General features: G+C 46.4%; 1 protein-coding gene and 1 long non-coding RNA gene across 7 annotated transcripts in view; one reads left to right on the forward strand and one right to left on the reverse strand.

Annotated features, from left to right (window-relative positions):
• Positions 1-23580, forward strand: part of LOC149977374 (uncharacterized) — a 934188-nt gene that overhangs the window by 419791 nt on the left and 490817 nt on the right. The window lies entirely within an intron of this gene.
• LOC110489549 (guanine nucleotide exchange factor VAV3) overlaps positions 1-23580 on the reverse strand; it is a 189254-nt gene that overhangs the window by 26471 nt on the left and 139203 nt on the right. For all 6 annotated transcript variants that reach the window (XR_016486490.1, XR_016486491.1, XR_016486489.1 and 3 more), the window contains 4 exons: positions 19510-19640; positions 10790-10855; positions 9678-9712; positions 6864-6980 (listed from right to left, as the gene is read on the reverse strand). Coding sequence is in view for 2 of the 6 variants with exons in the window: in XM_036945704.2 (XP_036801599.2) it covers positions 6864-6980; positions 9678-9712; positions 10790-10855; positions 19510-19640 (349 nt within the window). In the remaining 4 variants the exon portion in view is untranslated. The remainder of the gene's footprint in view (positions 1-6863; positions 6981-9677; positions 9713-10789; positions 10856-19509; positions 19641-23580) is intronic.

A 23580-nucleotide genomic window follows, 5' to 3' on the forward strand; every position in this document is an offset into this window, starting at 1 on the left:
TATACAGAGGGGGGCAGGGATAGGGCCTCAGTAGAACAGCAGAGTTATACAGAGGGGGCCAGGGATAGGGCCTCAGTAGAACAGCAGAGTTATACAGAGGGGGCCGGGGATAGGGCCTCAGTAGAACAGCAGAGTTATGCAGAGGGGGCCAGGGATAGGGCCTCAGTAGAACAGCAGAGTTTTACAGAGGGGGCCAGGGATAGGGCCTCAGTAGAACAGCAGAGTAATACAGATGGGGCCAGGGATGGGGCCTCAGTAGAACAGCAGAGTTATGCAGAGGGGGCCAGGGATAGGGCCTCAGTAGAACAGCAGAGTTATGCAGAGGGGGCCAGGGATAGGGCCTCAGTAGAACAGCAGAGCTATGCAGAGGGGACCAGAGATAGGGCCTCAGTAGAACAGCAGAGTTATACAGAGGGGGCCAGGGATAGGGCCTCAGTAGAACAGCAGAGTTATACAGAGGGGGCCAGGGATAGGGCCTCAGTAGAACAGCAGAGTTATACAGAGGGGGCCAGGGATAGGGCCTCAGTAGAACAGCAGAGTTATACAGATGGGGCCAGGGAAGGGGCCTCAGTAGAACAGCAGAGTTATGCAGAGGGGGCCAGGGATGGGGCCTCAGTAGAACAGCAGAGTTATGCAGAGGGGGCCAGGGATAGGGCCTCAGTAGAACAGCAGAGTTATACAGAGGGGGCCAGGTATAGGGCCTCAGTAGAACAGCAGAGTTATACAGATGGGGCCAGGGAAGGGGCCTCAGTAGAACAGCAGAGTTATGCAGAGGGGGCCAGGGATGGGGCCTCAGTAGAACAGCAGAGTTATGCAGAGGGGGCCAGGGATAGGGCCTCAGTAGAACAGCAGAGCTATGCAGAGGGGGCCAGAGATAGGGCCTCAGTAGAACAGCAGAGTTATACAGAGGGGGCCAGGGATGGGGCCTCAGTAGAACAGAAGAGCTATACAGAGGGGGCCAGGGATAGGGCCTCAGTAGAACAGCAGAGCTATGCAGAGGGGGCCAGGGATGGGGCCTCAGTAGAACAGCAGAGTTATGCAGAGGGGGCCAGGGATGGGGCCTCAGTAGAACAGCAGAGCTATGCAGAGGGGGCCAGGGATAGGGCCTCAGTAGAACAGCAGAGTTAAACAGAGGGGGCCAGGGATGGGGCCTCAGTAGAACAGAAGAGCTATACAGAGGGGGCCAGGGATAGGGCCTCAGTAGAACAGCAGAGCTATACAGAGGGGGCCAGGGATGGGGCCTCAGTAGAACAGCAGAGTTAAACAGAGGGGGCCAGGGATGGGGCCTCAGTAGAACAGCAGAGTTATGCAGAGGGGGCCAGGGATAGGGCCTCAGTAGAACAGCAGAGTTATACAGAGGGGGCCAGGGATAGGGCCTCAGTAGAACAGCAGAGTTAAACAGAGGGGGCCAGGGATGGGGCCTCAGTAGAACAGCAGAGTTATACAGAGGGGGCCAGGGATGGGGCCTCAGTAGAACAGCAGAGTTATACAGAGGGGGCCAGGGATAGGGCCTCAGTAGAACAGCAGAGCTATGCAGAGGGGGCCAGGGATAGGGCCTCAGTAGAACAGCAGAGTTATACAGAGGGGGCCAGGGATAGGGCCTCAGTAGAACAGCAGAGTTAAACAGAGGGGGCCAGGGATGGGGCCTCAGTAGAACAGCAGAGTTATACAGAGGGGGGCAGGGATAGGGCCTCAGTAGAACAGCAGAGTTATACAGAGGGGGCCAGGGATAGGGCCTCAGTAGAACAGCAGAGTTATACAGAGGGGGCCGGGGATAGGGCCTCAGTAGAACAGCAGAGTTATGCAGAGGGGGCCAGGGATAGGGCCTCAGTAGAACAGCAGAGTTTTACAGAGGGGGCCAGGGATAGGGCCTCAGTAGAACAGCAGAGTAATACAGATGGGGCCAGGGATGGGGCCTCAGTAGAACAGCAGAGTTATGCAGAGGGGGCCAGGGATAGGGCCTCAGTAGAACAGCAGAGTTATGCAGAGGGGGCCAGGGATAGGGCCTCAGTAGAACAGCAGAGCTATGCAGAGGGGACCAGAGATAGGGCCTCAGTAGAACAGCAGAGTTATACAGAGGGGGCCAGGGATAGGGCCTCAGTAGAACAGCAGAGTTATACAGAGGGGGCCAGGGATAGGGCCTCAGTAGAACAGCAGAGTTATACAGATGGGGCCAGGGAAGGGGCCTCAGTAGAACAGCAGAGTTATGCAGAGGGGGCCAGGGATGGGGCCTCAGTAGAACAGCAGAGTTATGCAGAGGGGGCCAGGGATAGGGCCTCAGTAGAACAGCAGAGCTATGCAGAGGGGGCCAGAGATAGGGCCTCAGTAGAACAGCAGAGTTATACAGAGGGGGCCAGGGATGGGGCCTCAGTAGAACAGAAGAGCTATACAGAGGGGGCCAGGGATAGGGCCTCAGTAGAACAGCAGAGCTATGCAGAGGGGGCCAGGGATGGGGCCTCAGTAGAACAGCAGAGTTATGCAGAGGGGGCCAGGGATGGGGCCTCAGTAGAACAGCAGAGCTATGCAGAGGGGGCCAGGGATAGGGCCTCAGTAGAACAGCAGAGTTAAACAGAGGGGGCCAGGGATGGGGCCTCAGTAGAACAGAAGAGCTATACAGAGGGGGCCAGGGATAGGGCCTCAGTAGAACAGCAGAGCTATACAGAGGGGGCCAGGGATAGGGCCTCAGTAGAACAGCAGAGTTAAACAGAGGGGGCCAGGGATGGGGCCTCAGTAGAACAGCAGAGTTATGCAGAGGGGGCCAGGGATAGGGCCTCAGTAGAACAGCAGAGTTATACAGATGGGGCCAGGGATGGGGCCTCAGTAGAACAGAAGAGCTATACAGAGGGGGCCAGGGATAGGGCCTCAGTAGAACAGCAGAGTTAAACAGAGGGGGCCAGGGATGGGGCCTCAGTAGAACAGAAGAGCTATACAGAGGGGGCCAGGGATAGGGCCTCAGTAGAACAGCAGAGCTATACAGAGGGGGCCAGGGATGGGGCCTCAGTAGAACAGCAGAGTTATGCAGAGGGGGCCAGGGATGGGGCCTCAGTAGAACAGCAGAGCTATACAGAGGGGGCCAGGGATGGGGCCTTAGTAGAACAGAAGAGCTATCCAGAGGGGGCCAGGGATAGGGCCTCAGTAGAACAGCAGAGTTAAACAGAGGGGGCCAGGGATAGGGCCTCAGTAGAACAGCAGAGCTATACAGAGGGGGCCAGGGATAGGGCCTCAGTAGAACAGCAGAGTTATACAGAGGGGGCCAGGGATGGGGCCTCAGTAGAACAGCAGAGCTATACAGAGGGGGCCAGGGATGGGGCCTCAGTAGAACAGCAGAGTTATACAGAGGGGGCCAGGGATAGGGCCTCAGTAGAACAGCAGAGCTATACAGAGGGGGCCAGGGATAGGGCCTCAGTAGAACAGCAGAGCTATACAGAGGGGGCCAGGGATAGGGCCTCAGTAGAACAGCAGAGCTATACAGAGGGGGCCAGGGATGGGGCCTCAGTAGAACAGCAGAGCTATACAGAGGGGGCCAGGGATAGGGCCTCAGTAGAACAGCAGAGTTATACAGAGGGGGCCAGGGATAGGGCCTCAGTAGAACAGCAGAGTTATACAGAGGGGGCCAGGGATGGGGCCTCAGTAGAACAGCAGAGTTATGCAGAGGGGGCCAGGGATAGGGCCTCAGTAGAACAGCAGAGTTAAACAGAGGGGGCCAGGGATAGGGCCTCAGTAGAACAGCAGAGTTAAACAGAGGGGGCCAGGGATGGGTCATTGTCTAATTCGAACACTTCATGTAGTTTCCACATAAGTGTGCAGAGTTTCTTTTTTTCTCTTTCTCGTTGTGAGGATTTAATAACCTTGAGCAGGCTGTATAACGGTCTCTCTGGGTCTATTCACCAGTGCTGCAGCAGCATGCATCGCACACAAGCAATTAAGACTTCAGCTCCAGTGGAACTTGAAGACAGTGAAAAAGCTTTCATTAGAGAGAAAAAAGGAGGAGATGAATTATTTGGTTGAAGGGGGTTTTAAAAAAAAAGTGTTTCAGGCAGCCTCTCAGAACAGCCCTCCCTCTCCCTCTCTCTCTCTCTTAATTAAATGATATTCAAAGGGCTTTGCTGGCATGGGAAACACATGTTTACATTGTCAAAGCAAGTGAAATAGACAATAAACAAATAGGGAAATAAACAAGCAAAACATTAGTAAACATTACACTCACAAAAGTTTTAAAAGAAGTTAGACATTTCAAATGTCTCTCTCTCTCTCTCTCTCTCTCTCTGTCTCTGTCTCTCTGTCTCTCTCTCTCTCTCTCTCTCTCTCTCTCTGTCTCTCTCTGTCTCTCTCTCTCTCTAAGTTTTACCAGCTCCCTGCAGGGAAGGAGTGTCTCAACCCACCTTGGCACAGAAACACAAACGCTGCATATCATTGGCCTGTTCCAGCCTGTCTGAACATTCAGTGCTGTCATCTGTCTATCTGCAGCATACCAACAGCCGCGGGTGACTGAAATGAGTATACAGTGATAACACGTAAGGGTTCTTTTCCAGTCTACGTCGCCACGGGCTTTTAATGTGTTTGTGGCAGAGTGCTTCACCGCACTGTAAGCAATACATATTCCCACTGTACTGTGGGAGTCACTTATAAAGAATCATTACTCCTGCACGTATCTCACCTCAAGTTACTTTTTAACTCACAATGCAATGCATGTCTGTGTCTGTGCAGAAAGTCAGCGGTAGGACTGAACTGCACATATCACCACTGACAATGGAGGAAGAGTCTTGCCTTTTCTCCTCTATGACTAACGACTAATGGCTATTAGCAGTGTGGCTGTACTGTACTGTACTGTACTGTAATCTGCTGTAATGTACTATACTATACTGTACTATACTATACTATGCTGTGCTGTACTGTACTGTACTGTAATGTGCTGTAATGTACTATACTATACTGTACTATACTATACTATGCTGTGCTGTACTGTACTATACTGTAATGTGCTGTAATGTGCTGTACTGTACTGTAATGTGATGTACTGTACTATACTGTACTGTAATGTACTGTAATGTACTGTACTACACTGTACTGTAATGTACTGTATTGTACTATACTGTCCTATACTGTACTGTAATGTACTGTACTGTACTATACTGTAATGTACTGTACTGTAATGTGCTGTTCTGTACTATACTGTACTGTAATGTGCTGTAATGTACTGTACTATACTGTACTGTAATGTACTGTACTATACTGTACTATAATGTGCTGTACTGTACTATATTGTACTGTAATGTGCTGTACTGTGCAATACCATAATGTACTGTAATGTGCTGTACTGTGCTATACCGTAATGTACTGTCCTGTGCTATACCATAATGTACTTTAATGTGCTGTACTGTGCTATACCATAATGTACTTTAATGTGCTGTACTGTGCTATACCATAATGTGCTGTAATGTGCTGTACTGTGCTATACCATAATGTGCTGTAATGTGCTGTACTGTGCTATACCATAATGTACTTTAATGTGCTGTACCGTGCTATACCATAATGTACTGTAATTTGCTATACTGTACTGTAATGTGCTGTAATGTACTATAATGTACTGCAATGTGCTGTACTGTACTGTACTGTACTGTAATGTGCTGTACTGTAATGTGCTGTACTGTAATGTGCTGTAATGTGCTATACTGTACTGTACTGTAATGTGCTGTACTGTAATGTGCTGTACTGTACTGTACTGCAATGTGCTGTACTGTACTGTAATGTACTGTAATGTGCTGTACTGTAATGTGCTGTACTGTAATGCGCTGTAATGTGTTGTAATGTGCTGTAATGTACTGTAATGTACTGTACTGTAATGTGCTGTAATGTACTGTAATGTACTGTAATGTGCTGTACTGTGCTGTACTGTACTGTACTGTAATGTGCTGTAATGTGCTGCACTGTAATGTGCTCTAATGTACTGTAATGTGCTGTACTGTAATGTGCTGTACTGTAATGTACTGTGCTGCACTGTAATGTGCTCTAATGTACTGTAATGTGCTGTACTGTAATGTGCTGTAATGTGCTGTACTGTAATGTACTGTAATGTGCTGTACTGTAATGTACTATAATGTGCTGTAATGTGCTGCACTGTAATGTACTGTCATGTGCTGTAATGTACTGTAATGTGCTGTAATGTGCTGCACTGTAATGTACTGTACTGTGCTGGAATGTGCTGTACTGTAATGTACTGTACTGTAATGTGCTATACTGTAATGTACTGTAATGTGCAGTAATGTACTGTAATGTGCTATATTGTAATGTACTGTAATGTGCTGTAATGTGCTGTACTGTACTGTAAGGTACTGTAATGTACTGTAATGTACTGTAATGTGCTATATTGTACTGAACTGTACTGTACTGTAATGCGCTATCCCGGAATGTGCTGTACTGTACTGTAATACACTATACCGTAATGTGCTGTACTGTAATGTGCTGCACTGTACTGTAATGTGCTGTACTGTGTCATGACGTTGGCCTGGGGGTAGGTTTATGACAGTCATAAATACCTCTTTCCCCCCTGTGATTAATACTGTGCTATACTGATGATTAATATTGATTAATATTGACTGCTATTGATGTAAAATATTACTAGGTCTTTAAGAGTTTATTCGGAAGATAACAGCTCTATAAATATTATTTTTGGTGCCCCGACTTGTGGTGCCCCGACTTTCTAGTTAATTACATTTACATGATTAGCTCAATCGGGTAAAATTCATTAAGGAGAAAGGATTTTATAGAATAGCATGTCATATCACTTATTACGCCATAGCCAAAGACACGACAACTGTAATGTACTGTAATGTGCAGTACTGCCAGTACTGCTACTAACTTACTTGATGCTGATGGCGTACTCTGTGAGCTCGCGGCTCCGGTGGCGGACCAGGTAAGTGCTGTTGCCTCTGCTAATCAGCTCTGCCTCAGCCTGCAGTCTCTCCATGGGCCCAGCAAACCTACAGTACAGTACCCACAGGCAGGATATGATAGGTTGGAGATACTGTATACAGGAGCCACAGGCAGGATATGATAGTTTAGAGATGCTGTATACAGGAGCCACAGGCAGGATATGATAGTTTAGAGATGCTGTATACAGGAGCCACAGGCAGGATATGATAGTTTAGAGATGCTGTATACAGGAGCCACAGGCAGGATATGATAGTTTAGAGATGCTGTATACACAGACAGAACATAGGAAGGTCATAAATAAAAGTGAAACAAACAGACATACATCCTGTTACAGTGGCTTCAGGAAGTATTCAGACCCTCTGACTTTTTCCACATTTTGTTGTGTTACAACCTGAATATAAGAATGATTACATTTATATTTTGTGACACTGGCATACACACAATACCCCATGATGTCAAAGTGGAATTATGTTTTTAGAAATGTTTACAAATTAATAAAAAATGAAAAGCTGAAATGTATTCAACCCCTATGTTATGGCAAGCCTAGATAAGTAAAACATCTGTGTCACACCCTGACCTTAGTATTCTTTGTTTTCCTTGTTATTTTGGTTAGGTCAGGGTATGACATGTCTAGGGGTTGTCTAGGGGTTTTGTATGTTTATGGGGCTGTAGCCTTTCTAGGTAAATTGTATGTCTATGGTTGCCTAGATTGGTTCTCAATTAGAGGCAGCTGTCTATCGTTGTCTCTGATTGGGAACCATATTTAGGCAGCCATATTCTGTGGGTACTTTGTGGGTGATTGTCTATGTCTATTTGCATGTGTCTGCACAGTTGTAGTATAGCGTCACATTTGTTTATTGGTTTGTGTTCAGTGCTTTCTTTAATTAAAACATCATCATGAACACATACCAAGCTGCATTTTGGTCCGCGATCGTAACAAGTCACACAATAAGTTGCAGGGACTCACTCTTTAACATGATTTTTGAATGACTACCTCATCTCTGTACCGCACACATACAATTACCTGTGAAATCCCTCAGTAGAGCAGTGAATCTCTAACACCGATTCAACTACAAAGACCAAGGTTTTCCAATGCCTCGCAAAGAAAGGCAACTGTTAGTAGATGGTAAAAAAAAATACAAAAATAAAAAAGCAGACATTGAATATCCCTTTGAGCATGGTGAAGTTATTAATTACACTGTGGATGGTGTATCAATACACCCAGTCACCATAAAGATGCAGGCGTCCTTCCTAACTCATTTGTTGGAGAGGAAGGAAACCGCTCAGGGATTTCACCATGAGGCCAATGGTGACTTTAAAACAGTTACAGAGTTTAATGGCTGTGATAGGAGTACTGAGGATGGATCAACAACATTGTGGTTACTCCACAATGCTAACCTAAATGACAGAGTGAAAAGAGCCTGTACATAATACAAATATCCCTCAATATGTATCCTGTTTGCAACAAGGCAGTAAAGTAATACTGCTAAATCATTCCTAAATACCAAGCATTATGTTTGGGGCAAATCCAACACATTTTCATGCATGGTGGTGCCTGCATCATGTTATGGGTGTGCTTGTCATTGGCAAGGACCAGGACGCTTTTAGAATAAAAATAAACAGAATAAAGCTGAGCACGGGCAAAATCCTTTAGGAAAACCTGGTTCAGTCTGCTTTCCAACAGACACTGGGAGATGAATTCACCTTTCAGCAGGACAAATCTACACTGGAGTTACTTACCAAGACGACGATGAATGTTCTCCTGAATGGCCTAGTTACAGTTTTGACTTAAATCGTCTTGAAAATGTATGGCAAGACTTGAAAATGTCTGTCTGGCAATGATCAACAACCAACAAGACAAAGCTTGAAGAATTATAGCCCTTTCCTGGGTCAAATGACCAAATCAGCCTCTAGTGGCCTCATGGATGGAAGGTTATGATATCATAAACAAAACAGACGGAAATCCAGTGTTTCTATGTCAAAGAGTTGTGTTATATTTCAGACTTCTATAATGTGTAATATTGGGATATTGGGATATTGGGATGTAAACTGGGATGTAAAGTCTAAATGAAATACATTCAACTCTATATACTCTATGTACAGGTGTCTTCTTTATTTAAGCCCATAACCATGTGTGTGAGATTTTCTTTCAAACATAGATTTATTTAAGACTACCCAGAAACACTCTGTGTGACCCTGATTTAGCCCACTGCAGTAAAAGGTTCAAAATAATCATGTGTAAATATTGTACAATCCAGGTGTGCAAAGCTCTTAGAGACTTACCCAGAATTACTCACAGCTGTAATCGCTGCCAAAGGTGATTCTAACATGTATTGACTCAGGGGTGTGAATACTTATGTAAATTAGACATTTCTGTATTAAATTTTAAATAAATTAGAAAAGATTAAAAAATATATATATATATATGTTTTCACTTTGTCATTATGGGGTATAGCGTGTAGATGGGAGAGAAAAAACATATTTAATCTATTTTGAATTCAGGCTGTAACACAACAAAATGTGGAATAGGTCAAGAGGTATGAATGTTTTCTGAAGGCTCTGTATAACCTAGAGAGCAGAATCAGGAGTCGTATACTAAGCTACAGTCTAGATGAAATAACACCCACCAACTTAACCTGAAAGGTCGACACACAACCACTAATGATCCAACATACTGTGACAAAGAAAGGGAAAGGCAGTTTTTGCATGAAAGTTTGGTGAGATTCATTCGCATGTGAACATACCAGGGTTGTGTGGAGTAGTCGACAGGTTTAGGGACCTGAGGGTAAATAGAAGAGAGAGAGAGACAGAAAAGAGAGGAGAGAAAAGTGAGAGAGAGAAGAGAGAGAGAGAGAGAGAAGAAAGAGAGAGTGAGAGAAGAGAGAGAGAGCGAGAAGAAGAGAGAGAGATAGAGATAGAAGAGAGAGATAGAGATAGAAGAGAGAGATAGAGAGAGAGAGAGAGAGAGAGAGAGATAGAGGAGAGCAAGAGAGAGAGAGAGAAAGAGCAAGAAGAGAGAGAGATAGAGAGAGGAGAGAGAGAGAGAGAGAGAAAGAGAGAGAGAGAGGAGAGCAAGAGAGAGAGCAACACATGAGCCATTGTTCTTTCATTCCCACAATCCCACCCAACCTGAATCTCACTGTTGCATACATCAGTCAGTAAAGCATTCACTTTCCCCTACGGCCAACTAAGCCACTAGTATTTGTTTCCCCTTCTCTTTTGTGGCGGTAGTCCCGGCTACCATGAATATGTTTAACATAACATTTGGGTTTTGTCGTCAACAGGTGGTTTTGGTAGTTCCTATGAACCTAATGAAGTAGCATCATGTACTTGTTAGCTTTACCGTTGGTGTAAGCATCCAGATAGCACTGTAGGTCATCTGCTCTGTGTCATTATAAAAGTGCATCTACTCATGTCAATGACATATTGTCTGACTGAAAACAGAGACGTTATGTGGATTCTGAAGGAACAAGACGTTCAGTGATACAAACAAGTCAAAATGGACAATATATAGTTTGACTAGCGAATGTTTCCCATGCATTTAGTGATAGATAGCCGAGGATGTGCCTTGTTCTTTAGTGGTATGTCATGTGAAATGACATAGTGACGTATATAAACTGTCTTGCTAATTCAATTGTTGAATTTAAAAACTGCAGCTAAAGCACCATGAATTATCTCCTTTATCCATAATCATGTAAAATCCCCTACTTATCACCCGGAGGCAAAGTTTCTAACAATCATCCCAGTGTCTGTTTCACCCCCTGGAAAAATATGTTATTCTGCCTGTTTCGCCACCCAAAGCCTCTGTTTACTGCTTGAACAACACTTCTAACGCACTTCTTAGTGCTTGGCTTACACATGGGCACGGCTTCACGGCACTGCTTGGAAAGAAGCCAACTTCTCTTGTTTTCACGATTTTGCCCTGAAACCACAGCAGAGAGAGAGAGAGAGAGAGTGTGAGAGAGAGAGAGAGAGAGAGAGAGAGAGAGAGAGAGAGAGAGAGAGAGAGAGAGAGAGAGAGAGAGAGAGAGAATTACATTTGTCTGGGTAACTTTGTCACTGTGCTTCAGTAGCAATTAGCTCAGCAGCACAGAGCAGAACAGATTTACAGACCTTGTTTTTTAAAAATATAATCACTGGTTGAGAGAGTTGAAGTCTAGACTGAAGAGTTCTAGTCTCCTGATGGTAATGACTCTAAAGAAGTCTAGAATTAAGAGTTCTAGTCTCCTGATGGTAATGACTCTAAAGAAGTCTAGACTGAAGAGTTCTGAAGAGTCACACAGAGAGTGGTAGCACATCTGACTCAGACAAAGAGAGATAGCACATCTGAGTCACACAGAGAGAGATAGCACATCTGAGTCACAGAGAGAGAGATAACACATCTGAGTCACACAGTGGGAGATAGCATATCTGAGTCACACAGAGAGAGACAGCACATCTGACTCACACAGAGAGAGATAACACATCTGAGTCACACAGAGAGAGATAACACATCTGAGCCACACAGAGAGAGATAACACATCTAAGCGCCCCTAATACAGTTAGCTTTATTAACATTTGATCAGTGCTTTTGGAAAACTCTCCTATTGATTATGAGGCTCAGATGAATGTTGTGATAATCCTCCAGCTTTAACCCTGTTAGAGTCAACAGAGCCAAATGAAATGAGCGTGATCAATTATATTAGTCTGGCACCAGAACAGGAATTATGGTCTGCTGGTTACCACAGTGATGAATAATGGGAGTTCTGTAACTCTATCCGCTATCACCGAGGAGGAGGAGGGGGGGGGGGGGGGGTACAGAGATGAAGTGGGCTAAAGGTAAAGCTGTCATTTTTTATATATATAGAACTCTAATTCAACAGCTAAGGGGGGTTTGTACGGCCATGCTGATAAATCTCTGGGACTGTCAAAACAGGACACAAACACAAACACACACACACAGAGTGTAACAAATATGCACGCAGGCATGTACACAAACACACATCTACCCACTTAGAACCCATGTACCCCTACACACACCTACACACAAAGACACACACACCTGCACACACCTACACACACCTACACACACAAAGAAAGTGAGGCTGTTCCAGCAAAGTGACAGCGCTGAAAAACCTGGGCTATCACAACAAACGACTCTGACTACCTCTGGGTCTGACTATGAATACTGGCCAGCCCAGAGAGAGAGAGGGAGAGAAAGTAGGGGAGAGAGGCGGAGAAAGTAGGGGAGAGAGGGAGATAAAGTAGGGGAGAGAGGGAGAGAAAGCAGGGGAGAGAGGGAGAAAGTAGGGGAGAGAGGGAGAGAAAGTAGGGGAGAAAGGGGGAGAATGTAGGGGAGAGAGGGGGAGAATGTAGGGGAGAGAGGGAGAGAAAGTAGGGGAGAGAAAGTAGGGGTGAGAGGGGGAGAATGTAGGGGAGAGAGGGGGAGAATGTAGGGGAGAGAGGGGGAGAATGTAAGGGAGAGAGGGAGAGAAAGTAGGGGAGAGAGGGAGAGAATGTAAGGGAGAGAGGGGGATAATGTAGGGGAGAGAGGGAGAGAATGTAGGGGAGAGAGGGAGAGACAATTGGGGAGAGAGGGAGAGAAAGTAGGGGAGAGAGGAAGAGAAAATAGGGGAGAGAAAGTAGGGGAGAGAGGGGGAGAATGTAGGGGAGAGAGGGAGATAAAGTAGGAGGGAGAAAAGCAGGGGAGAGAGGGAGAGAATATAGGGGAGAGAGGGAGAGAAAATTGGGGAGAAAATGCAGGGGATAGGGAGAGAAAGTAGGGGAGAGAGGGCGATAATGTAGGGGAGAGAGGGAGAGAATGTAGGGTAGAGAGGGAGAGAAAGTAGAGGAGAGAGGGAGAGAATGTAGGGGAGAGGGGGAGAGAATGTAGGGTAGAGAGGGAGAGAAAGTAGAGGAGAGAGGGAGAGAATGTAGGGGAGAGAGGGAGAGAATGTAGGGGAGAGAGGGAGAGAAAGTAGGGGAGAGAGGGAGAGAATGTAGGGGAGAGAGGGAGAGAAAGTAGGGGAGAGAGGGAGAGAAAGCAGGGGAGAGAGGGAGAGAAACATTTGGTGTAATGTTTACTGTTTTGTTTATTATCTATTTCACTTGCATTGGCAACGTAAACATATGTTTCCCATGCTATATAGCACTTTTAATTGAATTGAATTGAAAAGAGAAAAGAGAAAGGAGAGAGAGAGAGAGCGAGAGAGAGGCTACTTTTAGGTCCTAGTGGCCATAGGGAAGCATACAGCAGAAATAGGTCTTAGTGGCCATAGGGAAGCATACAGCAGAAATAGGTCTTAGTGGCCATAGGGGAGCATGCAGCAGAAATAGGTCCTAGTGGCCATAGGGAAGCATACAGCAGAAATAGGTCTTAGTGGCCATAGGGGAGCATACAGCAGAAATAGGTCCTATTGGCCATAGGGGAGCATACAGCAGAAATAGGTCCTAGTGGCCATAGGGGAGCATACAGCATAAATAGGTCCTAGTGGCCATAGGGGAGCATACAGCAGAAATAGGTCCTAGTGGCCATAGGGGAGCATACAGCAGAAATAGGTCTTAGTGGCCATAGGGGAGCATACAGCAGAAATAGGTCCTAGTGGCCATAGGGGAGCATACAGCAGAAATAGGTCCTAGTGGCCATAGGGGAGCATACAGCAGAAATAGGTCCTAGTGGCCATAGGGGAGCATACAGCAGAAATAGGTCCTAGTGGCCATAGGGGAGCATACAGCAGAAATAGGTCCTAGTGGCCATAGGGGAGCATACAGCAGAAATAGGTCCTAGTGGCCATAGGGGAGCATACAGCAGAAATAGGTCCTAGTGGCCATAGGGGAGCATACAGCAGAAATAGGTCCTAGTGGCCATAGGGGAGCATACAGCAGTAATAGGTCCTAGTGGCCATAGGGGAGCATACAGCAGAAATAGGTCCTAGTGGCCATAGGGGAGCATACAGCAGAAATAGGTCCTAGTGGCCATAGGGGAGCATACAGCAGAAATAGGTCCTAGTGGCCATAGGGGAGCATACAGCAGAAATAGGTCCTAGTGGCCATAGGGGAGCATACAGCAGAAATAGGTCCTAGTGGCCATAGGGGAGCATACAGCAGAAATAGGTCCTAGTGGCCATAGGGGAGCATACAGCAGAAATAGGTCCTAGTGGCCATAGGGGAGCATACAGCAGAAATAGGTCTTAGTGGCCATAGGGGAGCATACAGCAGAAATAGGTCCTAGTGGCCATAGGGGAGCATACAGCAGAAATAGGTCCTAGTGGCCATAGGGGAGCATACAGCAGAAATAGGTCCTAGTGGCCATAGGGGAGCATACAGCAGAAATAGGTCCTAGTGGCCATAGAGGAGCATACAGCAGAAATAGGTCTTAGTGGCCATAGGGGAGCATACAGCAGAAATAGGTCCTAGTGGCCATAGGGGAGCATACAGCAGAAATAGGTCCTAGTGGCCATAGGGGAGCATACAGCAGAAATAGGTCCTAGTGGCCATAGGGGAGCATACAGCAGAAATAGGTCCTAGTGGCCATAGGGGAGCATACAGCAGAAATAGGTCCTAGTGGCCATAGGGGAGCATACAGCAGAAATAGGTCCTAGTGGCCATAGGGGAGCATACAGCAGAAATAGGTCCTAGTGGCCATAGGGGAGCATACAGCAGAAATAGGTCCTAGTGGCCATAGGGGAGTATACAGTTTTATTTTTTTTATTTTATTTTACCTTTATTTAACTCGGCAAGTCAGTTAAGAACAAATTATTATTTTCAATGACGGTCTAGGAACAGTGGGTTAACTGCCTGTTCAGGGGCAGAACGACAGATTTGTACCTTGTCAGCTCGGGGGTTTGTACTTGCAACCTTCCGGTTACTAGTCCAACGCTCTAACCACTAGGCTACCCTGCCGCCCAAATAGGTCTTAGTGGCCATCTGTGCTGCTGTTGTTACAATGCCAGCCAGCCGGCCAGACAAAAACACACAAACACAGAGCTGAATGGGTGAGTGACTCTTTGTGGATTGGAAAGATGCACGCACACACACAACACACACATGCAAACACGTTTGTTTAACTATCCTTGTGGGGATCAAACAATTGATTCCCATCAAAATCCTATTTTCACTAACAGCTAACCATGAATCTAAACCTAATCCTATCTCCTAATCCTAACAATAATTCTCACCCTAACTCTAAACCTAATCCTATCTCCTAATCCTAACCCTAATCCTAACCCTATCTGCTAATCCTAACCCTAATTCTCACCCTAACTCTAAACCTAATCCTATCTCCTAATCCTAACCCTAATTCTCACCCTAACTCTAAACCTAATCCTATCTCCTAATCCTAACCCTAACTCTCAACCTAACCCTATCTCCTAATCCTAACCCTAATTCTCCCCCTAACTCAAAACTTAACCCTAGTAGGTCGGGCTACCTTCTGAGAATTCATAGGCAAGTGAGTAAACCATCATTGGATAACAAAATGGATGATCTCTGATCAAGACTATCCTACCAACGGGGCATTAAAACTGTAATATCTTATGTTTCACCGAGCCGTGGCTGAACGACGACATGGATAACATACAGATGGTGGGTTTTTAGTCCATCGGGAAGATAGAACAGCTGTCTCTGGTAAGACAACTGGTGGAGGTCTGTGTCTATTTGTAAATAACAGCTGGTGCACAAAATCTAATATTAAGGAAGGCTCCAGGTTTTGATCGGCTGAGGTAGAGTATCACATGATAAGCTGTAGACCACACTATTTACCAAGAGAGTTTTCATCAATATTTTTCGTAGCTGTCTATTTACCACCACAAACTGATACGACACTCAACGAGCTGTATTGGACCATAAGCAAACAGGAACATGCTCATCCAGAGGTGGAGCTCCTAGTGGCAGGGGAATTTAATGCAGGGGACTTAAATCAGTTTTACCTCATTTCTATCAGCATGTTAAATGTGCAACCAGAGGGGGAAAAAACTCTAGACCACCTTTACTCTACACACAGAGATGCGTACAAAGCTCTACCCCTGCCCTCCATTTGGCAAATCATACCATAACTCTATCCTCCTTATTCCTGCTAACAAGCAACAACTAAAGCAGGAGGCACCAGTGACTCACTCAATAAGAAAGTGGTCAGAGGATGCATATGCTAAGCTACAGGACTGTATTGCTAGCACAGACTGGAATATGTTCCGGAATTCTTCTGATGCCACATCAGTCACCGGCTTCATCAATGATTACATCCACGACGTCGTCCCCACACTGACTGTACGTACATACCCCAACCAGAAGCCATGGTTTACAGAAAACATCTGCACTGAGCTAAAGGCTAGAGCTGCCGCTTTTAAAGAGTGGGACTCTAACCCGGAAGCTAATAAGAAATCCGGCTATGCCCTCCGACGAACCATCAAACAGGCAGAGCGTCAATACAGGACTAAGATTGAATCGTACTACACTGGCTCTGATGCTCGTCGGATGTGGCAGGGCTCGCAAACTATTACAGACTACAAAGGGAAGCACAGCCTTGAGCTGCCCAGCGACATGAGCCTACCAGACGAGCTAAATCACTTCTATGCTCACTTCGAGGCGGGCAACATTGAAGTATGAATGAGAGCATCAGCTGTTCCGGACAACTGTGTGATCACACTCTCCGTAGCCGAAGTGAGTAAGACCTTTAAACAGGTCAACATTCTCAAGGCTGCAGGGCCAGAAGGATTACCAGGACGTGTACTCTGAGCATGCACTGACCAAATGGCAAGTGCCTTCACTGACATTTTCAACCTCTCCCTGTCTGAGTCTGTAACACCAACATGTTTCAAGCAGACCACCATAGTCCCTGCCTTTTCCCACCTGGACAAAAGGAACACTTATGCGAGAATGCTGTTCATTGACTACAGCTTAGCACTCAACACTACAGTTCTCTCAAAGCTCATCACTAAGCTAAGGACCCTGGGACTAAACACCTCCCTCTGCAACTGGATCCTGGACTTCTTTACGGGCCTCCCCAGGTGGTAAGGTTAGGTAACAACCCATCTGCAATGCTGATTCTCAACACAGGGGCCTCTCAGGAGTGCGTCCCCATCCCATCCTGTACTCCCTGTTCACCCATGACTGCATGGCCAGGCACGACTCCAACACCATCATTAAGTTTGCTGACGACACAACATTGGTAGGCCTGATCAATGACAACGATGAAACAGCCTATAGGAAGGAGGTAAGAGACCTGGCAGTGTGGTGGCAGGATAACAACCTGTCCCTCAATGTGAGCAAGACAAAGGAGATGATTGTGGACTACAGAAAAAAGGAGGACCGAGCACGCCCCCATTCTCATCGACGGGCTGTAGTGGAGCAGGTTGAGAGCTCCTTGGTGTCCACATCACCAACAAACTACCAACAAACTATCATGGTCCAAACACACCAAGACAGTCGTGAAGAGGGCACTACAAAACCTATTCTCCCTCAGGAGACTGAAAAGATTTTGCATGGGTCCTCAGATCTTCAAAAGGTTTTACAGCTGCACCATCGAGAGCATCCTGACGGGTTGCATCACTGCATCACTGTATGGCAACTGCACAGCCTCCGACCGCAAGGCACTACAGAGGGTAGTGCGTATGGCCAAGTACATCACTGGGGCCAAGCTTCCTGCCATCCAGGACCTCTACACCAGGCGGTGTCAGACGGAGCGCCAAGTCTAGGTCTAAAATGTTTCTCAACAGCTTTTACCACCAGGCCATAAGACTCCTGAACAGCTAATCAAATGGCTACTCAGACTATTTGCATTGACCCCAGCTCCATTTTCATGCTGCTGCTACTCTCTGTTTATCTGTGTATTCCTGCTGGCCTGTTATTGTTCTCCTAGATTAAAGACACATCGTGTGTCTGTGTGTGTGTGTGAGTGTGTGTTAGCGTGTGTTAGAATGTGCGTTTGTGTGTGTGTGTGTGTGTACGTGTGTGTGATTGCATGTGTGTGCCTGTGTGTTAGTTTGTGGGTGTATGTTAGTGTGTGTGTGTGTGCGGGTGTGTTAGTGTGTGTGTGCATAAGTGTGTGTTAGTGTGCGTGTGAGTGTGCGTGTGCGTGCGTGCGTGTGTGTGTGCGTGCGTGCGTGCGTGTGCGTGTGAGTGTGTGTGTGCGTGTGCGCGTGCGCGCGCGTGTGCGCGTGCGCGCGCGTGTGCGCGTGAGCGTGCGTGTGCGCGCGCGTGTGTGTGTGTGTGTGTGTGTGTGTGTGTGTGCGCGTGAGCGTGCGTGTGAGTGTGTGTGTGCGTGCGAGTGAGCGTGAGCGTGCATGTGCGTGTGAGTGTGCGTGCGTGCGTGTGCATGTGCGCGTGTGTGTGTGTGTGCGTGCGTGTGTGTGTGCTGTAAGACATCCCCCACTTGACAACATGATGAAATGTTCCTCCACATCCTGTCCCTGTGTTTACATGTTTCTGTTAAATCATCTACAGTTTGTACCAACACTTTTCACAATTAACAAACAGTGGATTAGCCAGCGTTTCATGTGCAGTCATCCTTAACAGTATGTTACACACTGACACTGCAGGTAGAAATGCAGTGGAGTCAGACAGTCAAAGTCACACAGTCACAGAGGCACAGTCACACAGTCACACAGTCACATTGTCACAGAGGCACACAGTCATACAGTCACACAGTCACATTGTCACAGAGGCACACAGTCACATTGTCACAGAGGCACACAGTCACATTGTCACAGAGGCACACAGTCACACAGTCACATTGTCACAGAGGCACACAGTCACACAGTCACAGAGGCACAGTCACACAGTCACAGAGGCACAGTCACACATTCACAGAGGCACAATCACAGAGGCACACAGTCACACAGTCACATTGTCACAGAGGCACACAGTCACACAGTCACAGAGGCACAGTCACACAGTCACAGAGGCACAGTCACACATTCACAGAGGCACAATCACAGGGGCACACAGTCACAGAGGCATAATCACAGAGGCACACAGTCATATTGTCACAGAGGCACACAGTCACAGCGGCACACAGTCAGAGAGGCACACAGTCACACAGTCACAGAGGCACGCAGTCACACAGTCACAGAGGCACAGTCGGAACTAGAAGCACAAGCATTTCGCTACACTCGCATTAACATCTGCTAACCATGTGTATGTGACAAATAACATTTGATTTGATTTGATTTGATTTGATTTGATATTTGAATAAGATGCCAACCAAATCAGACCAGATAGATGGAGTCATGTTGATAACAAAATACTGTGACAATTAAACAAAAATGTTGTTAAGTTCAAGACATTGATCAGAAAGATCATCGTGCTATCGTGCTCCTTCAGCTTTAGGCCCAATCTGAGCGATGTGTCTCAATAGGTTTACCTGCTCAGTGCTCTGACAGTGCTCACACACACACACACACACACACACACACACACACACACACACCCACACTCGCACACGCATACACACGCAGGACAAACACGCACAAACACATGCACACACACACACACAAAAACAGACACACACACAGACACAAGACACACCCACAAGACACACCCACACACGCAAGACACACACGCACACATACACACAGAGAAACACACAGAACGATGTGTCACCTGCCACCAAGTGCTGTGTAGATCAGCACAGACGAGCTCGATGATGTCACCTTGCTGAATGTTGAGGGGCGGACCACACATGGGACTGGGCACGCCGAAATAGTTCCTGGTCACCAACATCTTAGGTAGACCTGAGGGAGAAAACACAAGCGGAAAAGGTCAATCAAATGGCTACCCGGACTATTTACATTGACACTAAGACTGGTCTAACCCTGACCCTACTAGGAGATGGACCTGTCTAACCCTGACCCTACTAGGAGATGGACCTGTCGAACCCTGAACCTGCTAGGAGATGGACCTGTCTAACCCTGACCCTACTAGGAGATGGACCTGTCTAACCCTGACCCTACTAGGAGATGGACCTGTCTAACCCTGACCCTACTAGGAGATGGACCTGTCTAACCCTGACCCTGCTAGGAGATGGACCGGTCGAACCCTGACCCTACTAGGAGATGGACCGGTCTAACCCTGACCCTACTAGGAGATGGACCTGTCTAACCCTGACCCTACTAGGAGATGGACCTGTCTAACCCTGACCCTGCTAGGAGATGGACCTGTCTAACCCTGACCCTGCTAGGAGATGGACCGGTCTAACCCTGACCCTACTAGGAGATGGACCTGTCTAACCCTGACCCTGCTAGGAGATGGACCGGTCGAACCCTGACCCTACTAGGAGATGGACCGGTCTAACCCTGACCCTACTAGGAGATGGACCTGTCTAACCCTGACCCTACTAGGAGATGGACCTGTCTAACCCTGACCCTGCTAGGAGATGGACCTGTCTAACCCTGACCCTGCTAGGAGATGGACCTGTCTAACCCTGACCCTACTAGGAGATGGACCTGTCTAACCCTGACCTTACTAGGAGATGGACTGGTCTAACCCTGACCCTACTAGGAGATGGACCTGTCTAACCCTGACCCTGCTAGGAGATGGACCTGTCTAACCCTGACCCTACTAGGAGATGGACCTGTCTAACCCTGACCCTACTAGGAGATGGACCGGTCGAACCCTGAACCTGCTAGGAGATGGACCGGTCGAACCCTGAACCTGCTAGGAGATGGACCGGTCGAACCCTGAACCTGCTAGGAGATGGACCGGTCTAACCCCGAACCTGCTAGGAGATGGACCGGTCTAACCCTGCTAGGAGACGGACCAGTCTAACCCTGAACATGCTAGGAGATGGACCGGTCTAACCCTGCTAGGAGATGGACTAGTCTAACCCTGCTAGGAGATGGACTGGTCTAACCCTGCTAGGAGATGGACTGGTCTAACCCTGCTAGGAGATGGACCAGTCTAACCCTGACCCTGCCAGGAGATGGACTAGTATAACTCTGCTAGGAGATGGAATGGTATAACCCTGCTAGGAGATGGACTGCTCTAACCCTGCTAGGAGATGGACTGGTCTAACCCTGCTAGGAGATGGACCAGTCTAACCCTACCAGGTTTCTCAGATGGGGCTCTCGGAGAGGGCTCTCGGATGGGGCTCGCACTCTCCCTTCTGAGCACACTCACACACTCACACACAGACAAAGGATCTCTGACAATAAGCACCACAAGGTATTTCTCTCTCTGCTCAAGAAAAAAAGTCCACCACAGTCCTTACAGAGAGACAGAGAGAGAGAGGACAGAGAGGAAGAGAGAAGAAGACAGAGAGAAAAGAGAGAGAGAGAAAGCGAGAGAGAGGACAGAGAGAGAGGACAGAGAGAGAGAGAGCGAGAGAGAGAGAGAGAGAGAGAGAGAGAGAAGGGGGAGAGAGAGAGAGGACAGAGAAAGAGGAAAGAGAGAGAGCGAGAGAAAGAGAGAAAGAAAGAGAGGATCATAACATTTGACATACCAATTAGGATCTGATAAAAAATCCGCCATTAACCACTAACTTATTTGGGTTAGGGGGCAGTATTGGGTAGCTTGGATGAAAAACGTGCCCAAATTAAGCTGCCTGCTACTCAGCCATAAAAGCTAGAATATGCATACATAAATTTGGAATGAAAACACTCTGAAGTTTCTAAAACTGTTTGAATGATATCTGTGAGTATAACAGAACTCATATGGCAGGCAAAAACCTGAGAAAAAATCCAACCAGGAAGTGGGAAATCGGAGGTTTGTAGGTTTTCAACTACCCTGGCCCTGGCCCTGCTAGACCGACAATTGAAGATACAGGGTGATATTAGTTATATTTCACTTCCCAAGGCTTCCACTAGATGTCAACAGTATTTAGAACCTATTTTGAGGATTCTACTATAAAGGAGGGGCTCTTAGGGGCTCTTTGAGTGAGTGGTCTGGCAGAGTGCCACAGCCTCGGTCTGGTGCGCTCACGTGAAAGGTAGCTAGGTTCCACTTCATTTGTACAGACAAAGGAATTGTCCGGTTGGAACATTAATTAAGTTTTATGTTAAAAACTTCCTAAAGATTGATTCCATACTTAGATTGGCATTTTTCTACGGGCTGTAACGTAACTTTTTGAACTTTTCGTCCGACGTTCGGCTCGACCTGAACGCGCTTTTGGATTCGTTTACAAAACGCCCAAAAGAAGATATTTGGACAGAACTGATGGACGTTATCGAACAAATCAAACCTTTATGGTGGAACTGGGATTCCTGGAAGTGCATTCTGATGAAGACCATAAAAGGTAAGTGAATATTTAAAATGCTGTTTCTGAGTAATGTTGACTACCCAATATGGCAGGTATCTTTTTGGCTGCTTTGTTGTCTAACGACTGTACTCAGATTATTGCATGGTTTGCTTTCTCCGTAAAGTTTTTTTACATTTGACACTGTGGTTGCATTAATGAGAAGTTTATCTAAAGTTCCATGTATAATAGTCGTATCGTTATCAATGTTTATTATGAGTTTTTCTGTAAGTTGATCTGGCTCTCTGCAATATCACCGCATGTTTTAGAACTACTGAACGTAACGCGCCAATGAAAACTCAGCTTTTTTTATATAAATATTAACTTTATCAAACAAAACATACATGTATTGTGTAACTTGAAGTCCTATGAGTGTCATCTGATGAAGATCATCAAAGGTTAGTGATTAATTTTATCTTTTTTTTTGCTTTTTGTGATTCCTCTCTTTGGCTGGAAAAAATGGCTGTGTCTGTGGCTTGGTGGTGACCTAACATAATCGTTTGTGGTGCTTCCGCTGTAGATCCTTTTTGAAATCAGACACTGTGGCTGGATTAACAAGAATTGTATCTTTAAAATGGTGTAAAATACTTGTATGCTGGAGAAATTTTAATTATGAGATTTTTGTTGTTTTGAATTTGGCGCCCTGCACTTTCACTGACTGTTGCGGGGGGGGGGGGGGGGGGGTTCACAAACAGACCCCACAGAACCTAAGGACAGCAACACAATTAGACCCAAACAAATCATGAGAAAAAATAAATAAATAACTTGACACATTGCAAAGAATTAACAAAAAAAAAATAGTAAACTAGAACGCTAATTAGCCCTAAACAGAGAGTACACAATGGCAGAATACCTGACCACTGTGACTGACCCAAACTTAAGGACATTTTCGCTATGTACAGACTCAGTGAGCATAGCCTTGCTATTGAGAAAGTCCACCATAGGCAGACCTGGCTCTCAAGAGAAGACCGGCTATGTGCACACTGCCCACAAAATGAGGTGGAAACTGAGCTGCACTTCCTAACCTCCTGCCAAATGTATGACCATATTAGAGACACATATTTCCCTCAGATTTTGATAAACTCCCATATCTATTGGGTGAAATACCACAGTGTGACATCACAAGCAGCAAGAATTGTGACCTATTGCCACAAGAAAAGGGTAACCAGTGAAGAACAAACACCATTGCAAAACAACCCATATTTATGTTTATTTATCTTCCATTTTGTACTTTAACTATTTGCACATCTTTATAACACTGTATATAGACATTTGACATTTGAAATGTCTTTATTCTTCTGGAACTTTTGTGAGTGTAATGTTTACTGTTCATTCTTGTTGTTTTGGCAACGTTAAAATACATTTGCCAGTAAAGCCCTTAAATTGAAATTGAATAGAAATTGAGAGAGAGTGAGAGAGAGAGAGAGAGAGAGAGAGAGAGA

The sequence above is a fragment of the Oncorhynchus mykiss genome, chromosome 15, assembly GCF_057628025.1.
Source record: "Oncorhynchus mykiss isolate SJ-2025 chromosome 15, ASM5762802v1, whole genome shotgun sequence".
Lineage (NCBI taxonomy): Eukaryota > Metazoa > Chordata > Actinopteri > Salmoniformes > Salmonidae > Oncorhynchus > Oncorhynchus mykiss.